The sequence below is a fragment of the Leptonotus elevatus genome, chromosome 1 (genome assembly GCF_054856555.1).
Source record: "Leptonotus elevatus isolate MCC_2025b chromosome 1, RoL_Lele_1.0, whole genome shotgun sequence".
NCBI lineage: Eukaryota > Metazoa > Chordata > Actinopteri > Syngnathiformes > Syngnathidae > Leptonotus > Leptonotus elevatus.
The window spans coordinates 35699278-35722921 of NC_141239.1; the positions used below are offsets into that span (position 1 = coordinate 35699278).

The 23644-nt window shown below is 37.7% G+C and overlaps 1 protein-coding gene across 3 annotated transcripts in view; it reads right to left on the reverse strand.

Annotated features, from left to right (window-relative positions):
• Positions 1–1226: 1226 nt before the first annotated feature.
• The window catches only part of LOC147181860 (solute carrier family 12 member 7-like), a 35779-nt gene continuing 13361 nt past the window's right edge, over positions 1227–23644 (reverse strand). For 2 of the 3 annotated variants that reach the window (XM_086095165.1, XM_086095179.1), the window contains 23 exons: positions 20746–20892; positions 19311–19365; positions 18916–19046; positions 18708–18844; positions 18520–18624; positions 16439–16650; positions 16184–16351; positions 15981–16079; positions 13542–13599; positions 13209–13383; positions 11671–11789; positions 10654–10752; positions 10432–10551; positions 10088–10192; positions 8230–8398; positions 6792–6987; positions 6542–6711; positions 5461–5592; positions 5259–5366; positions 4998–5167; positions 4710–4724; positions 3508–3641; positions 1227–2592 (listed from right to left, as the gene is read on the reverse strand). In XM_086095165.1, the coding sequence (XP_085951291.1) occupies positions 2501–2592; positions 3508–3641; positions 4710–4724; positions 4998–5167; positions 5259–5366; positions 5461–5592; positions 6542–6711; positions 6792–6987; positions 8230–8398; positions 10088–10192; positions 10432–10551; positions 10654–10752; positions 11671–11789; positions 13209–13383; positions 13542–13599; positions 15981–16079; positions 16184–16351; positions 16439–16650; positions 18520–18624; positions 18708–18844; positions 18916–19046; positions 19311–19365; positions 20746–20892 (2916 nt within the window). In that variant the 3' untranslated portion in view covers positions 1227–2500. The remainder of the gene's footprint in view (positions 2593–3507; positions 3642–4709; positions 4725–4997; positions 5168–5258; positions 5367–5460; positions 5593–6541; positions 6712–6791; positions 6988–8229; positions 8399–10087; positions 10193–10431; positions 10552–10653; positions 10753–11670; positions 11790–13208; positions 13384–13541; positions 13600–15980; positions 16080–16183; positions 16352–16438; positions 16651–18519; positions 18625–18707; positions 18845–18915; positions 19047–19310; positions 19366–20745; positions 20893–23644) is intronic. The other variant, XM_086095171.1, reaches the window with a different exon arrangement.

A 23644-nucleotide genomic window follows, 5' to 3' on the forward strand; every position in this document is an offset into this window, starting at 1 on the left:
GCATTTGACAGAATAGATCATCATGTACTAGTTAGGAAACTTGACAAATATGGAATTAGAGGAGTTAAACTCAAATGGTTGACAAATTATCTATCTAATAGGAATCAATTTGTGCAAAAGGGAAATCACAAATCAACTCAACTGGGTATTACTTGTGGAGTCCCACAAGGGTCAGCTTTGGGACCAAAATTGTTTATTATGTACATAAACGACATTTGTAAGGTTCCGAAAATCTTAAAGTTTGTGCTATTTGCAGATGATACAAACATTTTCTGTTCTGGGGACAACCTGCAGCAGCTTGTGGAGGTGGTCACCAAATAATTAAATACACTTAAAACATGGTTTGACTTAAACAAACTTTCATTAAATTTAAATAAAACCAAACTGATGCTGTTTGGAAACAGTAAAATAAACGCATAACTAATAATAAGGATTAATGACGTTCAAATTGAACGGGTTTATGAAAACAAATTTCTGGGTGTGATTCTTGACCAAATCGGCTGGAAAGCCCATATAAAACATATTAGGGCAAAGGTAGCACACACTTTTGGATTGTTGGGAAAGGCCAGACACATTTTAAATGAGAAAACAATGTATATTTTGTATTGTTCATTAATATTACCATACTGTGTAGCAAATTGGGGTAATTCCTACAAAACCACAATACAATCATTATGCACACTGCAGTTGCTTCAAGTCTTTTCTTTTCTAAATGAGTTTCTTTGGATATCATTACTATTATTTATGGAGAACGAAAAAACTGTTATATGTCATCCTTGTTTTGTGAAATAACTTAAATGTCTCTGTTATTTGGGTTAATACATAAAGTTGAGCCTTCAGTATCTGCAGGCAGTTCATTCCAGGATCTACTAATGATAGCTTTGCTATATCGCCTAGCAGGGTGTTAGAAGTGAGAACGTTTTTGGGGATCATTAGAGGGAAACGACCCAGCAGCGGGACGCATTCTGACGCTTTTGAAAAAAATAAGAGCACTGCCAGAGCCTTACAAATTGACCTCCAGCTGTGCATATTTCTGGCCAAGTTGTAAGAAAAAGACATGATGAGGATGGTACGAGTGCCTGACTTCAACAAATGAGGCCTGCGCTCACAGCCAGGCAGCGTGAAGTCCCGTTTGAATTTCCCAGGGAGCAGCAGAATTGACAGATTTTGCTTCTCTTCACAGTTGAGGGCAGGTTCAAATTAAGCACACGATAGACACAAGAGGGTTCGGGAGAAGTAGTATAGAATGTTCTGCTTGTTTCTTAGAAATTTTATTTTGACAAGGAGTCTGAATCCAGTTCTCAGTTATTGTTCTTATGTTGTTGTCGACAGATAACATTATCAACTGAGGATTTAGAATACACTGACATCTACAGTATGATATGTGATTTAAGTGCTCCCTTAAAAAAAAAAAGAAAAAAAAAGTAAGGTGGCAAGGGCATTTATTTTTGTCACTAATGCATTGTAAAGTAAATAATAAAATTGTTGCTACAAGGCTTGCTTTAACCCATTTGTGAGAAATAAAAACACGCTTCATTATGATGAGAAGTTGTAAAAAGGGTCTACTTACTATAAATGCTTTAAAACAAGCTATTTTCAAACAAACTTGACAATTTCTGATTGGCACACTTCATGAATCCACGAGAAGATAAACAGATGAAGCAAAAGGAGCATATGAAAGTCACCAAATTGCACGGCCATTCAAAGTCATTACATATCATACACACAAAATAATACATTAAAAAAATTATCACAACTTATCAATGCTTAAACATTGTGATCACATGTTACACAAAGTACACTTTACACAAACATATTTCCCTTTTGATATCTTTCTCAATACCATATAATACATGTAGTACAAGATCTTATCCTCAGTTTACAATACTGACAAACCATGACGACAGACCAAAGCCAATCGTTTTTCTTTTTCATTACGACTGCCGGCTCACTTTAAATCAAAAAAATGATGAAGATAATAAACATTTTAGTTAGTGACAATTTCTTCATGGTCCTACTAAACACAGGACATACTGTAGTTGGTAAAGCGTATTAAAATGTGTTAGCACTCTTTCCTGTTCCATCACGTCGACTTCATCTTTAACTTTCAATACAGTGACATGTCGCAAATGAGACAACTCATCCCATGATTCCACAGTCATGATTCAATAAAGGATTTCACTACGTTGATTCGTTGTTGTCAACATAATGAATACAAATAGATAGCAAGTGGCACTTGTTTCCTCTATGTGCCATGTAAAGTAATTAATCATGTGAATTGAAGTTCACATTGGTAATCTTACAATCTACAGTACAGATGGTTGACCATCTGCAGAATGGGCTGTCGAGGTGCACTCACCTCACTTTGTCAGACGCCCTAATTTCCACGGTCTCTGCCATGGAGAAGGCTTGCAAAGTCTAAGAACTTCATCTATGTCCAACACTGAATCCATAGACTGTTGATCGGCAAATTTGTCACCGTCTTCCTTGGTTTTCTTGGTTAAGAGTAGATGGTGATGACCTCCCGACCACCTCCACGAACCAATAAGACACGATCCAGTCCTTCCATGAGCACTTCTAGAAACTCCATATCTTGCAGACAGCCTCTTAAGGAACGCAACAGAATACACGATCATGCACGTGTCAAGATGTTGCTCAGTATGGGAGAAATATAAAATATATTTTTGGAAAAAACACAAGGGACAACCACAGTGAGTACATACAGTATGTGACTTTTGTAAGTGCATTTAGTGCAAACTGTGGAATTGAATGCATTTTGAATGCATGTTATCTGAGTGTGATGATTAATAGTCACATCTCTCATCTGTCATCAGGATTATTATTATCAGATTTGTCAATGTCCTAAGTATGAGTAGCTACTCTTTTTCCCCTTTTTGCTATTGTTCTTTGCTCCTTAACTCATTCAGTGCCATTTACGTCTATAGACGTCAAAAAAAATAAATCTTTCTTACTTCTATTAGTTTAAATTTTTTTCCCACTTTTCTTAAGAGTATGAAAACCTTTAAAAAAATGATTGTACATTTAGAACAGATAAACAATTTTTAATTAATCGTGAGTTAACTAGTGAAGTCATGCGATTAATTACGAAAAATTTTAATCACCTACGCCCCTCATTTTTATTAATCTTTTCTTTAAAAAATATTTTTTTAATTTTTTTTAAAACAATCTTTTCTTAAAAAAAAAATAAAATATAAAAAATTAGGGGCGTCAGGCGATTACATTTTTTAATCATAATTAATCCCATGACTTCACTAGTTAACTCACGATTAATTACAAATTTTATATCTGTTCTAAATGTACAATACAATTTTGTTCCTAGGTTTTCATACTCTTGTCAACAAAAGTGGGAAAAAATGTTAAACCAATAGAAATAGTTCAAATTAATTTTTGACGTCTATAGCCGTCAGTGGCAGTGAATGAGTTAATAATTACTATAGTAGTGCAAAATTAAGAAAAATTGAAAAAAAGATGAATGTAAAAGGATACAGTTTTCCTCCCCTTTTTTGTTCTTTGGTGGGCCTGGCATGTTAAGCAGGACCAGCTGCGAATCCTGTGATTTCTTGACCACCACCTCATTGAGTTTCACAGCCGTGTGCATCCTTCTCACGTTGGACTGGTTGCTAGATTAAATCAACAACATGGACAATATTAGACGAAAAGTTTATCCTTGGTATATGTAGTGATATGAGGGGAAGATCTAGATCTAGAAGTAGAGTAGGCAAATACCTTCACCGGAAATGTTTTGAGGTTCATGCAAATAACACCAATACAATTTCATGACTAGTGTCAGAGGGATAGTAACAATAACTATGCTTACCACTACCAGTGTAGATGTAGTTCTTATTGTTATGTTGTTGCCTTGTGATGCTGCCAAATTGGATTGTTTTTATTGATTTTGATTTGTTGGATTAGGGGTTTTCAACTTTTTCCTGTAAAATGCTGTTTCTGATGATGACCCTTGTGAGGTTAAGCAGTAGGATGATGGATGGATGGATGGATGGATGGATGGATAGACGGACGGACGGACTATTACAAAACTACGTAAATCCCAAGTGTGTCCTCTCTGTAAAAGTGCTATATACAGTTACTTTCTTAAAAACCTGCAGCTTTTATCAATAGGTGTTATTTCATTTGTCATTTCCATGATTATTGCACTCTAAAATGTATGCATGCATTTTGCCCTTAATAGTTTATCATCTTCCTAAATTTTGTAATGATATTGAACCCCTGCTACTTTAAGTCTCCAAATCTCACGTCTGCTCTTTTTTATTATTGTTAAGTAGCACTTTTTTCAAACCCACTAACCTAAGTGTACTTGCTTTTGTTTGTCATTATTGTTTGCGTGTATGATTTTGTCTTTGTCAACTACAACGATAACCAAGTTTTAGTACATCTCTCCCAATGTCAATTTATGAAATATGTTGTACAAATGGACCTCAGTCAATCACAGGGCTAAATAATAAGGGTTTTAATACAATGCACTATATTGTACTTATTGCACATATGATCATTTTGAAAATAAACCTTAATTTTGTGATGTACTTGTAATGTTCTGATGTGAGTGTATTGAGCACATAAACAATTGTACTGTAATTATCATGCACGTTGACAGGATGATTATCATGCACATGCATACAAAGAGGTCATGCTCATGTCAGGTAAGCAAAGTGAAATGCAAAACCACTTACAGATTCTCCCACTCACTAAAAGAGGGAGGGGGGGGGGGGGACAAAAAGATAACATTAATGCAGTAATATGATAAATTGGTTCATCTCAACAGTCAGATGGGAAGATGCTTTCACAGGGGTTTAGATGTCCAATTCTACCATCACAAATTGTGGCCAAAACAACAACTGCTAACTGTAACTATTGAGGAAGGCTACAATTTGTACAGTGCAAAATGTTTGAATGATGTTTATAAAAAAAATAAAAAAAATCATCTGAATGTCAAACGTGTTGAATGAAAAAGCACTTACGGTTTCATGTTAAACATGTCTTTTACACCCACTCCTTCCCTATGTTTATTTCTCTCATTAATGAGTTTGTCTTTGGTCCAGGTCATGTGTACACGTTCAGGTTTGTCCGCTGAAGCGTTGTCTTCCTTTGTGGAATGAGACGCTGTATTCCGATCATGGATCAGTTGAGCCTAAAAAAGGGAGCAATTTGGGTGCTGTCATCCATCTTACCGTATGGTATTTTTCTTTAAGATTTCAAGATTTTTTTTTTAATGATTGTACCTCTCTCTCTCGTTCTGTTCGGGATAACTGCATTTGTTTGAGCATTTGAGATCTCTGCTCCATCACCAGTGTCTTCTCATAGGTGAAAGCTGAGATATCACTGTCGTGCTGGGGCGGTAAACACATTTGAATTTCGGTATATTTACTGTGTATCGATAGATACCATTTGATGCATAAAAAAAAGAAAAGAAAAATCCCTCACCATCTCAACAACCTCCACCACTGCATCCAGACGCAAATGATATAGGAACATCTGCAGATCTTTCTTCATCTGGATGGAATTGTCATCCATCTGAGCCACTGTGAAGATGCGCATTTTACACTTCCTCCATACCTTCATGAGAGACATGCTGGTTAATTTCACTTCAGAACTACTATATACCGCTGACTAGACAACATTGTTCTTATAAATAAAGATGACTTGACTTTAACAAATAGTAGTATAAAGATTGGGTCTACAAAACTTGCTTCACAAAAGAGAAATATATAATGATGAAGTGTCAGAGATGCTGCGGTGGAGGGCAATTATGCTGAACATGAAAGGCATTTTGCCTATTTATACGAGTTTTCACTCGAGGTATGTGCTTTGCAAACATATCAGCACTTGTAAGTAACTGAAAGCTAAGGTAGTGAGGAATAATTGTTTTAGTATGTTTGTCCTATTTGTGCTCCGGTTCTTGACAACAATATGTTCTATGCAGCCCCACTAGTCTAAATATAGCATTTTAGATAATATTGCATTAGTGGAGTCAAACTGCAAATTCCAGCAGTTTTTATTAATATCAGAAGGCGGCCATTTTGCTGTCAAGTAAAAAATGACATAACAGTTACTCTGGATTTTGCTTCATAACCCATATTCTACAAATGTAATATTAATCACAATGTCATGTTTAGACTAGTGAGGTCACATTTAACATACTATTATCAAGAAATGCTTAAAGTTGACTTAATTAAGTGTGATTGTTATGATTCCACCACAGAAGCATACCAGTGATGAAAAAGTGTGACCATGACCATAATACTGTTAATGGAAGTTATTGTTCCATAAAAAAATGTGGTACACACGTTTCTGTCTTGGCAGTACAATATGGAAAAAGGGACCCTAAGTCAATAATATTAATAAAATAAGTATGGAACGTAGACAACAAAGTCAGCTCTGGTTAGTGTTAACATGAAGAGACTCAAAGTGAAAATATTACAACAAACAAACAATACAGGGCATTTGTATCTCTAAGTAAAGATGATCACCAGGCAAATTTAACATATGACTGAAAGATGCAAACCTTGTGTTGACTGATTAAAAATGGCAGCAGCATGAGCAGTCCACCGTCGTGGACAATCCACCACACGTCGATGGTCCCTTCCTTCAGCCGCTCCTGGTTTCCGGGAAAGTGGTCGATGTTCTTCGCCACCAGCAGAGCATGATTGGCCTCTGTTGTCTCCCTCACAGTCTCTGAAGGTAAAGACAAATGTTTGAGTTTATATGACTGAGCAGAAAAGAAACATTTTACCATACCATCCTGTGACGCTGACCTATAAAGTTCCTCCTTGAGGAAGAGTCTCGAGCCTGCTTCCAGCCTGCCGGCCAAGCCATCAAAACCGCATTGTGCTTCATCCCTCCCAGCCCCGCTGACTGGATGAGCAGTGAGAAGCCATCTCGCAGGTTGGAGGACACGACTACGTGGGAGAAACCTTTGGTCCGTTCTGCGGCCATGGCTTCTTTCAGGTTCTGCGGGTGCCAAGCGATCCACAAAGGGAGATGTGGGAGAGGAGGAAATATAAAGTCACGCCATTTCGAGCTGTCGCTCATTCATTTCAAGGGCATTGGAGTGCAGGTGTTGACAATGCAGGCTCATTCTCATCCCAACACTCAGGACTGGTGTACTTCCAATGATGGTCCCAAATTCATAAAAATGGGTTGAGTTGTTTAAGGAGGAAAAATGACCTTATTCAATTTAACACATTCACTGCCATTGACGGCTATAGACGTCAAAAATTAATTTGAACTATTTCTATTAGTTTAACATTTTTTCCTACTTTTGTTAACAAGAGTATGAAAACCTAGAATATTTTTTATTGTACATTTAGAACAGATATAAAATTTGTGATTAATCGTGAGTTAACTAGTGAAGTCATGCGATTAATTATGATTAAAATAAAAATAATTTTTTTTTAATTGCGTCAGGCGATTATTTAAAAAAAAATGTAATTAATTGCATGACTTCAATAGTTAACTCCCGAAAAAAAATTTTAACACCTACACCCCTCATTTTTAATAATCTTTTCTTCTTTAAATTTTTTTTTTTTAATTTTTAAATAATCTTTTCTTTAAAAAAAAGAAAAAAGAAAAAATTAGGGGCATCAGGCGATTACATTTTTTAATCATAATTAATCGCATGACTTCACGAGTTAACTCACGATTACTCACAAATTTTATATCGGTTCTAAATGTACACTCATTTTTTTCTAGGTTACTCTTGTTAACAAAAGTGGGAAAAAAATGTTAAACTAATAGCAATAGTTCAAATGAATTTTTGACGTCTATAGCCGTCAATGGCAGTGAATGAGTTAATCTGTCGGACCCTACGGCCTTGATATTAATGGAATACTATTACTTAAAACATTCTAAAACTGTACAGGTGTCCGTGCAGGTGAACAAAACAATAAGGTTAATCATAATAATCTAGGAGACCCCTGGATTTGCTCAAGTTCACTCTTGAGATAGATGGCAGCAGGCAGACAGCAACAAAAGGCAGACTGAATATGAATCAAAAATGATGTTTGTGCAATCCTCCACGCCAAGGTGCGAGTGAACCCGAACCATCCCTTATGTTTTGTCTACATGCATTCATTAACTTGAGCTGTGCATCACTGCACAGCTGAGAATCAACAGGCTGGAATGCAGGATCTGTGTGCTGGTTGACACTTAAACTTGTCAACGGGTCAACAGTAAGCGAACAAATAGTCAAACCTGCTCTCCGGTCTTGGAATCAGCCCCTCGCGTCATGTAGGTTCCCTCCAGTACAGAACAGACGATGGTCAGCCCCTTTCCTGCTTTGAGCTGTGTAGTGAAGGACAGGAGGCGCGGATGTTTCACCGCCAGGTCTGAGTCCAACTTGCACAACACTAATAGCTGAGGCCTGAGGACATGACAAAATCCAAGCGCGCTTGTGAAATAAAACAGGTTTACTGACTACAAACCAATACCACCATTTTCTATGCATTGAAGAAGTACACTTTTAGTTTCACAGCTCGGATTAGGTTTTGTGCATCATATACAGTATGATTATTTTCATTACATTACTATGACAAAGTCTTCAATGACCCTCAAAACGTGGGTGCCATATTTAATGTTTGTTTGTGCATCTGTTAATCGTAGACTACTTCCTGGTTCACGGCGGTTCCATTGATGCCACGTTGACATGAAATGGTGCAAATAAAATCATGTAAATAACATTTATCAGTGGCAGTCAAAATGTTAATTTAAGGTATTTGCTATGCCTATAAATGTTCAACAAAATGTGTTTAACCTACAGTATCCTTGGGGAGTTTTGCACAGTACTGTATAAATATAATATTAAAATAAAGACTTACAAATTCCAACATAGTGCCTTAAGTAGAGCTAAGATCTGGACCAAGCTTCTTCTTCTTTTTTTTTTTTAAGTGAACAAAATAAAATAAGATTGTATAACAGCCTTAGTCTGCCAGGCAGACTCCCGCTTCACTACAGAAAAATCGCCAGTGCTAGATTAACACTGAGAGTGTTAAATCTAACACTAGAAAAGTCTTTATACGTGTCCACACCAACGAATGTAAATCTAACACTTTTCAAAGTGCTACTTTTTTCCCACACTTAGCCAGTGTTACTCAAACACTGTATAGTGTTAGAAATCTACACTGGTAAACACTGCGTAGTGTTGAAAGTACTCTACATAGCGTCAGTGTTAAACATTTAATCATGCCAAACCACACTTAACTCTGGTGTTTAAACACTTTTGAGTGTATTGCACTAGTGTCAGAGTTAAAAATGTAACTCAAACAACACTTTACTCTGGTAAATGGTACTACATCTGTATAGCGTTTTTCCTCCTTACAAGGCCCTCAAAGCTCTTTACAGTTTGACTACTGATGACACAGCATCAGGAACAACTGGGGGTTCAATAACTTGCTCAAGGATACTTTGACATAGTCACACTTGGTCTGGGATCGAACTGATGGTCTCAGGGTCAGGAGACGACCACTCTACCAGTGGGCCACACCGGCCCAACAACAACATGAACTGGATGTATCACTATTGAAATGTCGACAGCACAGTGAGAATGAAGAAAGTTTCTCCTTCACCGGAAATGAGGGTATGGTTAATTTAATACTCAAGGTAGTGCTATTCAGGTTACACCCAACATCTAACCCAAAACTCAAGGAAATTTATTCTGACAGTGTAACTTTTTTATCCTAACAGTGTCAAAATAACGCTGCTCACTGCATATTTGATCCAACATTGGAAATTTAACACTGACCGATTTGCTGTGTATGACCTTAAACAGGATGCGTGGGGATGAATTTACTATACTATACTTATTCACAATTAAACTCCATGTTGTCATTTAGCACAGCGGCTAATGCTACGTTTTACACTATGTTCCCAGTTCTTCGTTTGCCTGAAACATAGCATGTTGTGGGATTTTGGTAATTTGACCACTTTGTATAATTTTAAATTAGTTTGAATGATTTCTATAATTATGACAGGATAGTGGTGGTATTAAGCGATGGATTAAGTCAATAGACCCAAAGCAAGCGCATGGCCAGCCTCTGTAACATATAGAACTCACCTCCAGTTTTTGGTGTGTAGTGGTGCTTCCTCAAGATGGATTAGGGCGTAACGTGCTGCATTTAAAGACAAACCTCGGAGACCATCTCCCCACTCCTTCTCTGCCCTGTGTTGTTTTTTTAGAGCATGAGTTGTGACTTGTTATTCCTTTGATGCTTTTAAATATAGTAACACTATTGTTTTGTATTGGTAGATATAAACATGTTTCATAAATAGCTGTTCCTGTTTCCACATAAACAAAAAAAAAGGCTTCTGAGTTGTACAACAGGAAGTTCCATGGGGGCAAATAACTACAACAGAAACTTTAAAACAAAGGTCAATCTGACATGGCGCCCTTTAACTCACCCTCTGTACTCAATGTACTTGTAGATGCAGCCAGCTATCACCATGGCAACCAGGGCATAGTACCAGGAAGAGATAAACATGAGAGACAAACACAGACTCATCCCTAAGAAAGACAACGTCCTAGGAACCACAAAAAAGAAAAGAAAAAGATTTTGGAGTTATAATTGAATTATTTGTGAAACACAAGGAGGACTAATGGGCAAAGTTACGAAATATCCTCACCAGTGGTAGAATTTGAAGCGAGGTCTCCAGTTGGGGGTTCGGAGCAAAGTCTGGACAGCACAGGCCAGGTTTACAAACAGATAGCACATAAGAAAAAACCTGTGGATATGCAGTGACACATTAAGAAAGAGAAATGATGAGAAAAAGGCTGCTATTGACATTGAACAATTTAAGTTTGCCAAAATACATCCCCATAACAAAATAGAGCACAGTTCGGGAACAAAACAAAGGATGATGAACATTAGGGGTGTTAGAAAAAAATCGATTCGGCGATGTTACAGTGCGCAATTCTCGAATCGATTCAATATGCGGCCGAATCGATTTTCATCACTTTTTGATGGAAATATTCAACAAAATGTCTTACTTAGGTTTAGGGTTCACGCTTTAAGCACGGAAGAAATGTGTTATATTAATGGAACACTAAGCCTTAATATTTTAATTCAGTACTGTTCAAACATGAAAGAGACTGAAACCTGTTTGTTAAATGCAGTGGCAGTAAGCCTGAAGTTCCAGATAAATAAATACATTTTCATACAAATCTTACAGTGTACATGTACAAGTTTACTGATTAGTATTTTCTAAATTTGAGTTAAAAAAAATTGCAATAATCAATTTATAGATTGTATTGGGATTAATCAAACGAATCGTGACCTATGAATCGTGATACGGATCAAATCGCCAGGCACTACGCAATTCACACCCCTAATGAGCATACTTTTCAATTACTGAAGACAGATGTGAACACTAACTGCAAAACAAGCAGCAAGTCAAGATGGAATTCATCCATACGTTAAGCCATCCAATTTCTATATGACTTGATTGTGGCTTGTGACAGTCCAAATCATTATTATTCTAAAGTTCAATTATGAACGACACTACCTGAGGAATTCATTTCAGACTGTGGCGTGATTATCTATGTCAATATTTGATACAGTTCATGTATTTGATCTCATTAGATTGTGCAAGTGATCACAAAGTGCCGACAGTGTGTCTAACAACATCAAGTATAGTACGTACATGGAGAGAATGGGAGCCACGGCATCCAGAGAGGCAATAAGTATTCCTATTTCACAGATACCAACTGTCAGCAACAGAGCCCAAGTGGGCTCGCCATTGGCTTTACCATGTCCAAATATCTAAGAAAGACCAGAAAAGGAGAGAGGATGTTCATGAGAACGTCATCATGAAAAGAAAAAGAGGATAACTCGGATTATTCTGCAGTCATAGTGAAATTTGTCTTCAATTTAGGACATGGGTCCGAAACCTATTATGGCTCTCAGTGACTTTAAAAAATGAACAACAACAAGTCATTTTAAAGTACTTTGTTCATTTTTCAGTGTAACTTTAAATTTGAAGATTAAGGTGCTCTTTTAACATTAAAATAAAACAAATGAAAACATACCAGGCGCCACAGTTTATTGAGCTATTTGACCCCCGGGCAACAAACGATGAATCAAGCCAAGGGGGGGAAAAAAGTGTTGGAATAAAACAGAATGTTGAATCAATGTCATGACTACATGAACTAACAAACGTGCCTCATAGTCATAGGTGGCAACTTGCAATTATGTGTGAAAATGAAGGACTGAGGAGATGTGTTCACTGTACAGCCCTGATGTTGCTCAACGCATGAACAAAAATCACTTTAACCAGGGATTTTTTTTTTAAATCACATTTTAGATTCTTAGGTGAAATATTCTTTGTTAAGTCAAGTTGACAGTCAACAGCATTCTTCAGTTTCCACACGCTATAAAATGATGGAACACAGAAAAAGACAAGCATTTTTGTTTTGCTGCTGATAGACGATTTAAGTTTGTCTTTAATTTCGTGAATATGAAGAAAACTCTTTTTTTAGAGTACAAAATGTTTTTGTTTCATGCAGAAATAGGTTGCGTTCACTGTAGCAGTTCTTTGATCTCATAAAATGCATCATACTACAAGTTTTTTTATACATGCAGATAAAATAATATGCAATATGCAGTACGCAGTGTTATCCTCACTTTAGATGTCAAACGGGTTTTTGTGGCTCCCAGTGTAAATGGGCAAAATGGTTATTTGGAGCACTGAAGGTTACCAACCATCCATTTTCCATCCTGCTTATCCTAGTATGTTATCTGAAGCCGATCCCAGGTGAGAGGCGGGGTACACCCTGAACTGGCCGCCAGCCAATTGCCGGGCACACAACCAACTATTCAGAATCAGATTTTATTTGAGTGGCTTCAATGAACTTTAGAAGTATGTTTCTGGAATGTGGAAGGAAACCGGGATGAAGAAAACCGACACAAGCTCAGGGAGAATGCAAAAAAACTCCACATAGGAGGAAGGCTGGGGTGGAGATTCGAACCCTGGAACCTCAGAACTGTGAGGCAGAGATGCTAACCACTCACTCACCTTACTGCTCCACAATGAATCATTTCCCTAAACTCTGAATTCATCGTAAAATTGTACTGTATTTGTCCAGATAAAAACAAACTACATACTGTAACTCAGTGTTGGTCAAATCTCACAAGATGCATTGCATAAATCCGAACTTTATCACTCAAGCTCACAGCACTGACCTGTAAGAACGGGATGATCCCATCGCGAGCGATGGCCTGAAGCAGCCTGGGGGCCCCGGTCAGGCTTTGAAGTCCCGCCCCACAACAGGAGAAGAATGACCCAATCACAATAACCCAAGGTGACGGCCAGGCCAGGATTCCAATCACTGGGCTATTCTTGACCGACTCCCCAAACCTGGAACAAGCACAGGCAAGGTTACATACAGTATGTTATGCCTCTACACAAAACATAAATATTTGAACTATATTCTATGCTTCCAGTCAGTATCAAGATCATTTACAATGTAAACACTTGTAGATCGGACATAAATGTTATATAAGAGAACTACTTACTTGTCCCTCAGCACCACTCCCTCTATACATGCTCCAAACAATAGCACACAGGAGATGTCTGATATTGAAATTAAGACGAAAAGCTTGACAATACAATGTATATGCAGTACTTATAATATCTGCCTTTCTGCTAAAATCCTGTGCAGAGGAGCTCACAGCGGCATGGCAGCCCATTTTCCAGAGATCTGTGGACTCACACTCCATTCCCAGTCTCTGGAAAAAATCAGTAATCACCCCGGTTCCTAAAAAACAGTGTCCTGTGGTCAATAATGACTTCAGGCCTGTGGCTCTAACTTCTATTGTCATGAAGTGTTTCGAGAGGCTGATGGTGACTCTGCTCAGGGGGGAGGTGGATGCACACTTAGACTCCCTTCAGTTTGCCTACAAGCAGGGTCGCGGCACTGACGATGCTATCAACAGCATCACACATCTGGTCAGCAAACACCTAGACGGCCCTAAAGCTTATGCACGTGTATTGTTCGTTGACTTTAGCTCAGCGTTCAACACAATGCAGCCGCACCTGCTTTTGGGTAAACTGAAGGAGATGAATGTGAACCCGTACATCTCGAGGTGGTATCACTCCTTCCTGACACAGCGCACACAGCAAGTCAGGGTCTACAGCTCCCTCTCGGAACCCAGATTGATAAGCACAGGCGCCCCACAGGGATGCGTCAGCTCCCCGGTCCTCTTCATGTTGTACACAAATGATTGTGTGACATCACACCCAGAGAACTTTATCATTAAGTTCTCTGATGACACAGCTATCGTCAGCTTGCTGCAGGCCGGCGGTAGCCCACTGGACTATTTCTCAGAAATAGAGAAATGTGTCCAGTGGTGTGACCAGAATCATCTTGTGCTCAATGTGGGGAAGACGGAGGAGGTGATATTTGATCCAAAAGCTGTTGGTGACCACAGGCCAGTCGTCATTAAAAGCAATCACATCAGCCAGGTGGGTTCATACAGGTATCTGGGGGTCCACATTGACAACACACTCAGCTGGAGGGTACATGTTGGAAGTCTCTGCTCCAAACTCCAACAGCGTCTCTATTTCCTACGCAGACTTAGGGTCTATGGAGTGGAGCGGAGGATCATGCTGTTGGTCTACCGGGCTGCATTGGAAAGTATCATCAGATACGGCATTGCGACCTGGTACGGCAACCTGACTGTGCAGTCGAGGTCACAGATTGCCGGTCTGGTGCGGACTGCCATGAAGATCATGGGGGTCAGGAATCATCCTTCCCTACAGATGCTTTATGAGCGGTCCGTCACCGGACTGGGACAGAAAATTGTTACTGACCCGACTCACATTCTGCATCATGAGTTCCAGCTACTGCCTTCCGGCAGGAGATTCAGGGCCCCCAGAACCAGGCTGAACCGCTACAAGAACTCATTCCTGCCGACATCCATCAAACTGCTTAACAACCGACATTAACTCAGTACAATAAGATATATGGTGCAATGTTGTGTGTGTGGAATATATGCAGCCGTGCTGTACATACTCATGTATGTATATATATATATATATATATATATATATATATATATATATATATATATATATATTTAGGAGTGTGTGTGTGTGTGTGTGTGTTCTTATTGCTGCACTTCTTATTTAACTTTCATTTTATCTCTTTCTATTCTGTTGTTTCTTCCTTACTGTAACTGCAGCTGGACGGAGTCCAGGAAAAAGTTCCCCACGGGGAAAATAAAAGTATATCGTATCGTATAATGTATATGCTTGTCAGAGGTACACACCTGTGAAATGATAATACAAAATTTAAATCTAAATATAGTAGTAGTAGTAGTCTTTCAGGTCTCTCACATTAAAATATAAAGATAGCAGGGTCAACCCCACATTCACAAAGGAATTAAATAAAACAAAAATAAACCTGGAATTATGAGAATATGTAACTATAGTGACACAATAAAAAAAAAATTGAAAAGATAATTAATGTTGACTTTTCCACTATTAACTCATTCACTGCCATTGACGGCTATAGCCGTCAAAAATTCATTTGAACTATTTCTATTAGTTTACATTTTTTTCCACTTTTGTTAACAAAAGTATGAAAACCTAGAATTTTTTTTATTGTACATTTAGAACAGATATTACATTTGTGGTTAATCATGAGTTAACTATTGAAGTCATGCCATTAATTACAATAAAATATTTTAATCGCCTGACGCAATTTAAAAAATAAAAAAAAGGAAAGATTATTAAAAATTAGGGGCGTCAGGCGATTAAAAACTTTTAATTGTATCAATCGCATGACTTCACTAACTCACGATTAATCACAAATTTCATATCTGTTCTAAATGTACAATATTTTTTTCTAGGTTTTCATACTTAAACTAATAGAAATATTGAAAATGAATTTTTGACGTCTATAGCCGACAATGGCAGTGAATGAGTTCAAGTGATAAGCCTATGGAGGATACAGAAGAAAGATGTGGTGAGAATAGCCATTATAGTTCCAATTGGTATTGACCTCTGGGCATCTCTTAGATCGCCAGATCTGTTCGAGCCGGCCATTATACCTGGAATTAAAAACACACGCATATAAGAGTTCACTTTTAAATTGCACATAATGTAATGGCACATCTTCTATGTATGGACTTTCGTGCAATATCATAGTATTTACCTGTAACTGAGGGGAAATATATTCCCACCAGCAGCGTGAAGTAGGTGGCAATGTCATTGAAGACATAGGGTTTATATAAATCACCGGATGCGTCTTGAGCTGGTACCGAATTCTGTTTTTTCTTTTCTATTACCGTATGAGCTGGACCATAGTCACCCCAAAGGTTGTCTGATTCACAACAAAGCAAGAACATAACAATCCACCTTTAATGGAAGTCCATTGAGAATTAAGCATTTTAAATGTCATATTTCTCACCTTTCAGAACTCCACTCAAGAGCCCGGGAATAGCCGGTATCTCTGTAACATTATTTAGATTGAAATAGTCATCACATGTGGCGTTGAGATGTTCGCTGTTACAGAAAAGTTTCCAGAGATCGGTGGTCAAAGTCTGGTTGTCCACGATCTCGGTCTTCGCGCACACTTCAAACTTGTCATTCTTCAGAGAACGGTTCCCCAGTAGACACACACTAAACCAACCACAGCAGACACAAGTCACTAGTTAGTATAGGGATTAGGGGTGTTAGAAAAAATCGATTCGGCAATATATCGCGATATTATAGTGCGCAATTCTCGAATCGATTCAATATGCAACCGAATCGATTTTTAAACATAAATTTTTTATGGAATTATTCAACAAAACGTCTTACTTAGGGTTAGGATTCACACATTAAGCATGGAAAAATTGTATATTAATGGAACATTATTTCAGTGCTGTTCAAACATGAAACAGACTGCAACCTGTTTGTTAAATGCAGTGGCTCAGTTATAAGCCGGAATTTTCAGATAAATAAATACATTTTCATACAAATCTTACAGTGTACATGTACAAGTTTACTGATTAGTATTTTCTAAATTTAAGTAAAAAAAAAATTGGATTAATCGGTATCGAATCGAAATTTATGAATCGTGATACGAATCGAATCGCCAGGTACTAGGCAATTCACACCCCTAATAGGGATGGAACGATATCCCAACATCACGATACAATATTATCACGAAATAATCGTCACAATATGATAATTGTCACGATATTGTGGGAAAGTTGGCAATATAAAAAAAGATCACAATAAAAAAAAAAAAAAAGAGCCCATACTAAAAAAGCAACACACAATATTGTGTTTTTGTACATAACAGCAATGCATATAAACAACCTACAATCTCTAATAGCACATAATATTGAGGCACATACTTGCTAATGCACGCACACATTTAGTTCCTCCACATATTGACTCGCTTCACAAGCATATTACGTTCCCCTTCATCTGACCATTAGCTTGGATTTTAAACATAGAAGTGCCAAAACATGCCTTGTGAAAATTTAACTGCACTAAAAAACTAGCCACCAGAGGGTGCGACAACTGCACAAATGGAAATTATCCTGACTTTTTTAACAGATGTGCTGCCTTTAGTATCGAGACATGACAACGAGATTGTGGCCGTTTTCATTTTGCAATATCACGATATTGCCAATATCGTTACATCCCGACTAGTTGGACATTGGACTCTGACACTGGCTGGTAGATGCACAATAAAACGGCGGTTAAACATAGTGTGTTTTTAAACTTACATAATATCGGTAAGTAACATGAGAAGTTGAGAACGTAAAAAATATAGATGCACAGTTAAGATATGACCAAAAAACTGAATTGTTTCTTCATGGTTGTTTCTTGACACAGTTTCAGCACATTCTGTATTAATTATACTGGCAGATTGGAACCACAGAAAATATATATATTTATTTTATTTGATATGCCAAAGCAAATACAACACTTTTTTGCAATTGCAATAAAAAAATCAAATGCAATGTACACAATAGAACGCAATATAAAATGCATTTTTAACCTTAAATTATCTGCTAAATCAAATACCTTTCATAACTATGTGTTGCTATTTGCTACCTGCAATGGCTATCTAAAAGAAAACAACAATACAAGTGGCTTACAAAAAGAGCTCTTAACGCATCAGATTTTTTTTTTTATTGAATTTGTTTGCACATCATTATGATCACCACAAGATTTATAAAATAATAATAATAATAATAAAAAAATAAAAATAATAAAATATATATATATATATATATATATATATATATATATATATATAGACCTATACAGGTACATATGCAGTACATATAAGATGTACAGTACATTTATAAGACTGTGGCTGGCCAAAAAGAAAAGGAAAGATGATGTATACTTATCTTTGTTTTATGCAAAAACGAAGGCTCTTAACTGGAAACCCTGTAAGCTGCATTGCTTGTTTCTCAAGGCACCACTGTATAAGAAACCGTGTTGCTAAATAACAAACGAGGCAGGCTTATTTGGCCGCGTACTCACGTAAACTCTGGTGGTCCAATGACCGACTTGATGACTCCTGCATATGTGGCCATGATGGAGAGCACGACACAGGCCAAAAACACCAGGGCCAGTTTGTTCACATACCTGCGCGCAAGAGGTAAAAAAAATAGGAGGTTAATATGTCCACGTGGGTTTGTTCGTGTATGTGTGTCACTGTGGATACATACTTTACCCCAACAAACACAATAAGTGCCATCAAAAGCAGGCAACAAGTCCCGTAGACACGCATATTGTTGAGCGCAGCTGTTCCTTCACTTTCTATAGTTGTGGCCTCAAACACCGTTGCTGTCGGAACAATGTATGTCTGGCAATGCAGAGGCACGTTTGAGTTAAACAGTCAAAGTCTTGCTCGGAACTATCACTGTGGCCACATACCAGCAGAATCTCAATGGTGCCGAGTATGTACAAGGATCCAGCGAAGGTGGTCCCCAAGTAGAAACACAGACCAACTGCTCCACCAAACTCTGGTCCCAGTGATCTGGAGATCATGTAGTAGGAGCCGCCCGCTTTAGAGAAACTTTAACCTGGTTAGATTTCAGCAAACTCAAAAGACAGTGTTTTGCATTGTAGACATCTAAAATAACTTTTGTATAACATGCCCCACTGATCGAATGGCTTGTGTGGTAGTAGCTAAAATATTAACCATACTCATTTAGGTCAAGGCTGTATGTGTTCATTTGACATGATATTACTATTTTTCCAGTTACAGCAATATTGGTAAAGTTAAAAAGTTCTATAAAAACTGTGGAGGAAAAATTACAGTTATTTACCTGGGACAACTCCATTTGTTGCTATGGCGCTCATCGATATGGCTGTAAGCAATGTCTGGAAGGAAAATAAAACACGGTTAGGTTGAGTGGAAATCAAGCCCATGCCAGCTGCATGGAAGGGATCGTTTCGTTATTTTCTCTGGGGAAAAAAATCTGTGGATGGATTCATGGATTACGTTCACCCTTCAAGGTTCCACTGTATTTAAAAAAAATATCTTATTTTTAACAGGATCATGCAAGCAATTATATACAGCGGGACTTTGAGCTGCCACGTGTAATAAACCGATACATTGTCACTGGGGCCTGACCATCATTTTGTTGAATTTTGCTTGTGCAATTAAATTACAATGGCTTAAATGTCAATATGCTTTTTGATTGATTCCCCGATTAAAAAAAAAAAGTATTATGAAAGCTGAGCATTTCTTTCATAGCGAAGAATCTGTGTGTGTGTGTGTGTGGGGGGGGGGGGGGGGGGGGCACTTGTAATTGTCCATGAATTTTTTCAGATACCCAAAAAAGGGAACATTTGACAAAATATGCATTTTGCCAATATGTAAGAATCTCATTGCCTGCCCTCCATTATCACTTATGCTAAAACTTACATTATAAGTTTATAACTAAACAAACTAACGTTTTTAGCAGTCCAGTACTGCGTCAAACTTTCATGAGGTGTAGTACTTTAATTGGCACTGGACAGGTTTGCATTACTTATCAAGGGTGGGAGGAATAATGTGTCCATAGATTCATCGAGATTGTACTGTACATATGTAAACAATTCTGAATCAATTGATGCACGTTCAATAATTGATTAGTAAAGAACATAACACTGGTGGGGAAAAAAAGTAGAATTCAGCTTCCATCAGACAGTAATTGTGATTAAATTGTGAGATGGCAAAAGATTCCCACCATTACTAAACATGACGTCATAATGCACAACTTTGCTTAAAAAAATGTGTGTAATGGAAAGAGTGGCGTCCTATATTTGTGCATTTCCAGTATGTTACAACCAGTATGAAGATTTCCACTGTTGCTCCAAAAACAACTCTCACACCATTTAACTTGAAAAGCACACAGGACAAATGATGGACACATAGCCCGTAGGTCCAAAAGCCACAATAAAATTCTTTGTCTCTTTAAAAATAATTAACTTTACAATAGTCAGAAACTAGTTCTGTCCTGCTTTGTGTAAAGCATCTGATTGGATAAACATTACGAGTAGAGTGGGCTGTGGAGTACAGATTGTTCACATCACATGAGTGTTGAGAACAATCATCTCTTTCTACAGCTGCTGGCTTCCTCACTCAAGTAAATGAAAATTTGCATTCTTTTTCTCCTAAACGCTCAAAGCTTAGGCACCAAAATGTGAATTAGTTGCTGAACATTTCAGTTTCTTGACACACCAGCATCCCGCTTGTTGAAGTTTTCAATCACTCACACAAATGCAGCACATGGACACAATGGCGAAGGTGCCAAGGATTCCCGCTGTCCCGACAATCCAGGTGAGACGCAAGAAAAGGATCACACCCAGAATGTTCTGCAGGCAGGGCAGATACACCCCAATAAACGTTCCCATTTGGGGGACCTTGAGAAGAAAGAGAAAAATGGGTGAGACCGGGCAAAGATGGACATTTTCATACATATTTAGTTGGCCTTTTCCAACTTCAGTGTACTCTCTCGCTCACTCTCACCGTGTCTGTCTGTCCATCCACCTGTCCACCTATCTAATGTATGTACAGTATACTGAAAAAGTGCAGATTCATTTATTTTTAAATATTCAGATCGGACATTGGTAGATGAATCTCAGATACTGATCAACATCATAGCTTTCATTTGATCCCACCCATTTTTTTCTATGTGAGCAAAAATGTTGGTAGGTGCATGCGACTGGCAGGAGTCTATTGTTGCCCAGGTGTGATCTTTTACATTGATTATTCAAAAAACAAAGAGCACCAAATGCCTATGTTCCATTTCAGATTTGGGTTTTGTCTTTGAAGAATATATAATTCTGTATTAGTTAGAGGTGTACGTGTAAATCAAGGGAATTGCACAAACAGAAGCTATAGTCAATACAGCCAATTTGAACTATTATGAGAAATAAAATAAGAAAATACTAGGGTCATAAAAAGGAAAAATACAGACAGACGCCACACTAGAAAATGAAAAGCAAGATGGAAATGGGCAAACAGTGCAGATGATGGCCCCCCCAAAGCCTAAAACAAAATGTTATTAACTGATGAGACAAATATTACTGTTTACAAATTGATGGACAGGCAAAAGCTTCAAGATCTCGAACATACAAGCTCATCTGTGAAACACAGGTCAGATGGCTGTGTAGGCTCTCTAAACTTCATTGGTGGAACAAATTATGTCAGCAAGAAAATGAGCTAAATCAAATAATGAACTAGAAAAATTTCCGCGGAAATTTTGAATGGGCCTGCTGACTCACGTGGAAACACGCAATACTTGGAGAAATAAAAATACAATTTAAACCATTGAAATCGCTCAAGAAATGTGGAAGTTAACCATAATCAACAGTATCTTACTGCCCCTTTAAGAAACATGCACATTCACGCACACACATTTGATTTTAACTAACATTGAAATGAGCTGAACAGTTTAAAATTTAAACCATTGAAATCGGTCAAGAAATGTGGAAGTTAACCATAATCAACATCAACTAAAAGTATCTTACTGTCCCTTTAAGAAACATGCACATTCACGCACACACATTTGATTTTAACCAACATTTAAATGAGCTGAACAGTTTAAAATTTAAACCATTGAAATCGGTCAAGAAATGTGGAAGTTAACCATAATCAACTAAAAGTATTACTGCCCCTTTAAGAAACATGCACATTCACGCACCAACAGACGTCACGCACCAACATTCCATTGATTTTGTATGGGATAGCACACCTCAAACAAAAGCCTCTCACGACTTAACGGTTAAAGATGCAGATTCCAGAAACGGCTCGTTAGAACGGCAAGGGTTTGGGGAACGCGAGCATGTTCTCAGTTTTTTAATCGGATGAAAAATGACCAAATGAGAGCAGGTTGAAAACTTATGATTTATCGAAAATGAAGAAACAAAGGCGGCGAAATTAACATGGAGGAGATAGGCGCCCAAGTCCGACTTCTCCTCGCTTAAAGTGAAAATAAAGGTACTAAATGACACCTTAGCCAAATAAAAATAGATTTGTCAGAAAGCAGACCCTTGTCACTACAAAATGTGTGAATTTGAAGTCTAGTGAGCAAAGATTGTGGCCATGGTGACGAGTTGAAGTGAAACTTTTGGAAATAGATTATTTGGTTTCCGTCACTCAAGCCTTAATTAGTCCGCTCAAGCCGATGTAAAAAAGGCTATTTTCACCCCTTCGCTCACTGTCTTTGAACCCGCACAGGGGGGAGAGCTTTCATTCCTTAATTTGTTTTTTGACACTGAGCTAAAAATGGGGAAAATTCCAACAAAATGAGCTAAAATTCATATTGGTCGGTTAACGTATGCGCGCGCAGCGTGTCTTGGAAAAAGGTGCTTGATTGCAGTTGATCTCTTTCGGTTTCCCATTCATTCCTATGGGACTTTTTTGGGGACTTTCTTGGGAATAGCGTCGCCATAGTAACTGGGAATTCTTATAAAAATAATAGCGCAGCGAGTCAGATCGAGCCGCATCGTTTGATACCTCATTTGTGCCGGTGCGATCTACGGTACGGGCCGCATTTTTGCGGAAAAATCTGTGGAAGTATAATATAAAAATCTGTGGAAGTATAATATAACTAGAAAAATTCCTGCGGAAATTTTGAATGGGCCTGCTAACTCTTTTCAATGAGCTGAACAGTTTAAACTTTCAACCATTGAAATCGCTCAAGAAATGTGGAAGTTAACCATAATCTACTAAAAGTATTACTGCCCCTTTAAGAAACATGCACATTCACGCACTCACATTTGATTTTAACCAACATTTCAATGAGCTGAACAGTTTAAAATTTAAACCATTGAAATCGCTCAAGAAATGTAAAAGTTAACCATAATCAACAGTATGTTACTGCCCCTTTAAGAAACATGCACATTCACGCACACACATTTGATTTTAAGTAACATTTCAATGAGCTGAACAGTTTAAAATTCAAACCATTGAAATCGCTCAAGAAATGTGCAAGTTAACCATAATCAAGATCAAATAAAGTATCTTACTGTCCCTTTAAGAAACATGCACATTCACGCACACACATTTGATTTTAAGTAACATTTCAATGAGCTGAACAGTTTAAAATTCAAACCATTGAAATCGCTCAAGAAATGTGGAATCTACCATAATTAACAGTATCTCACTGCC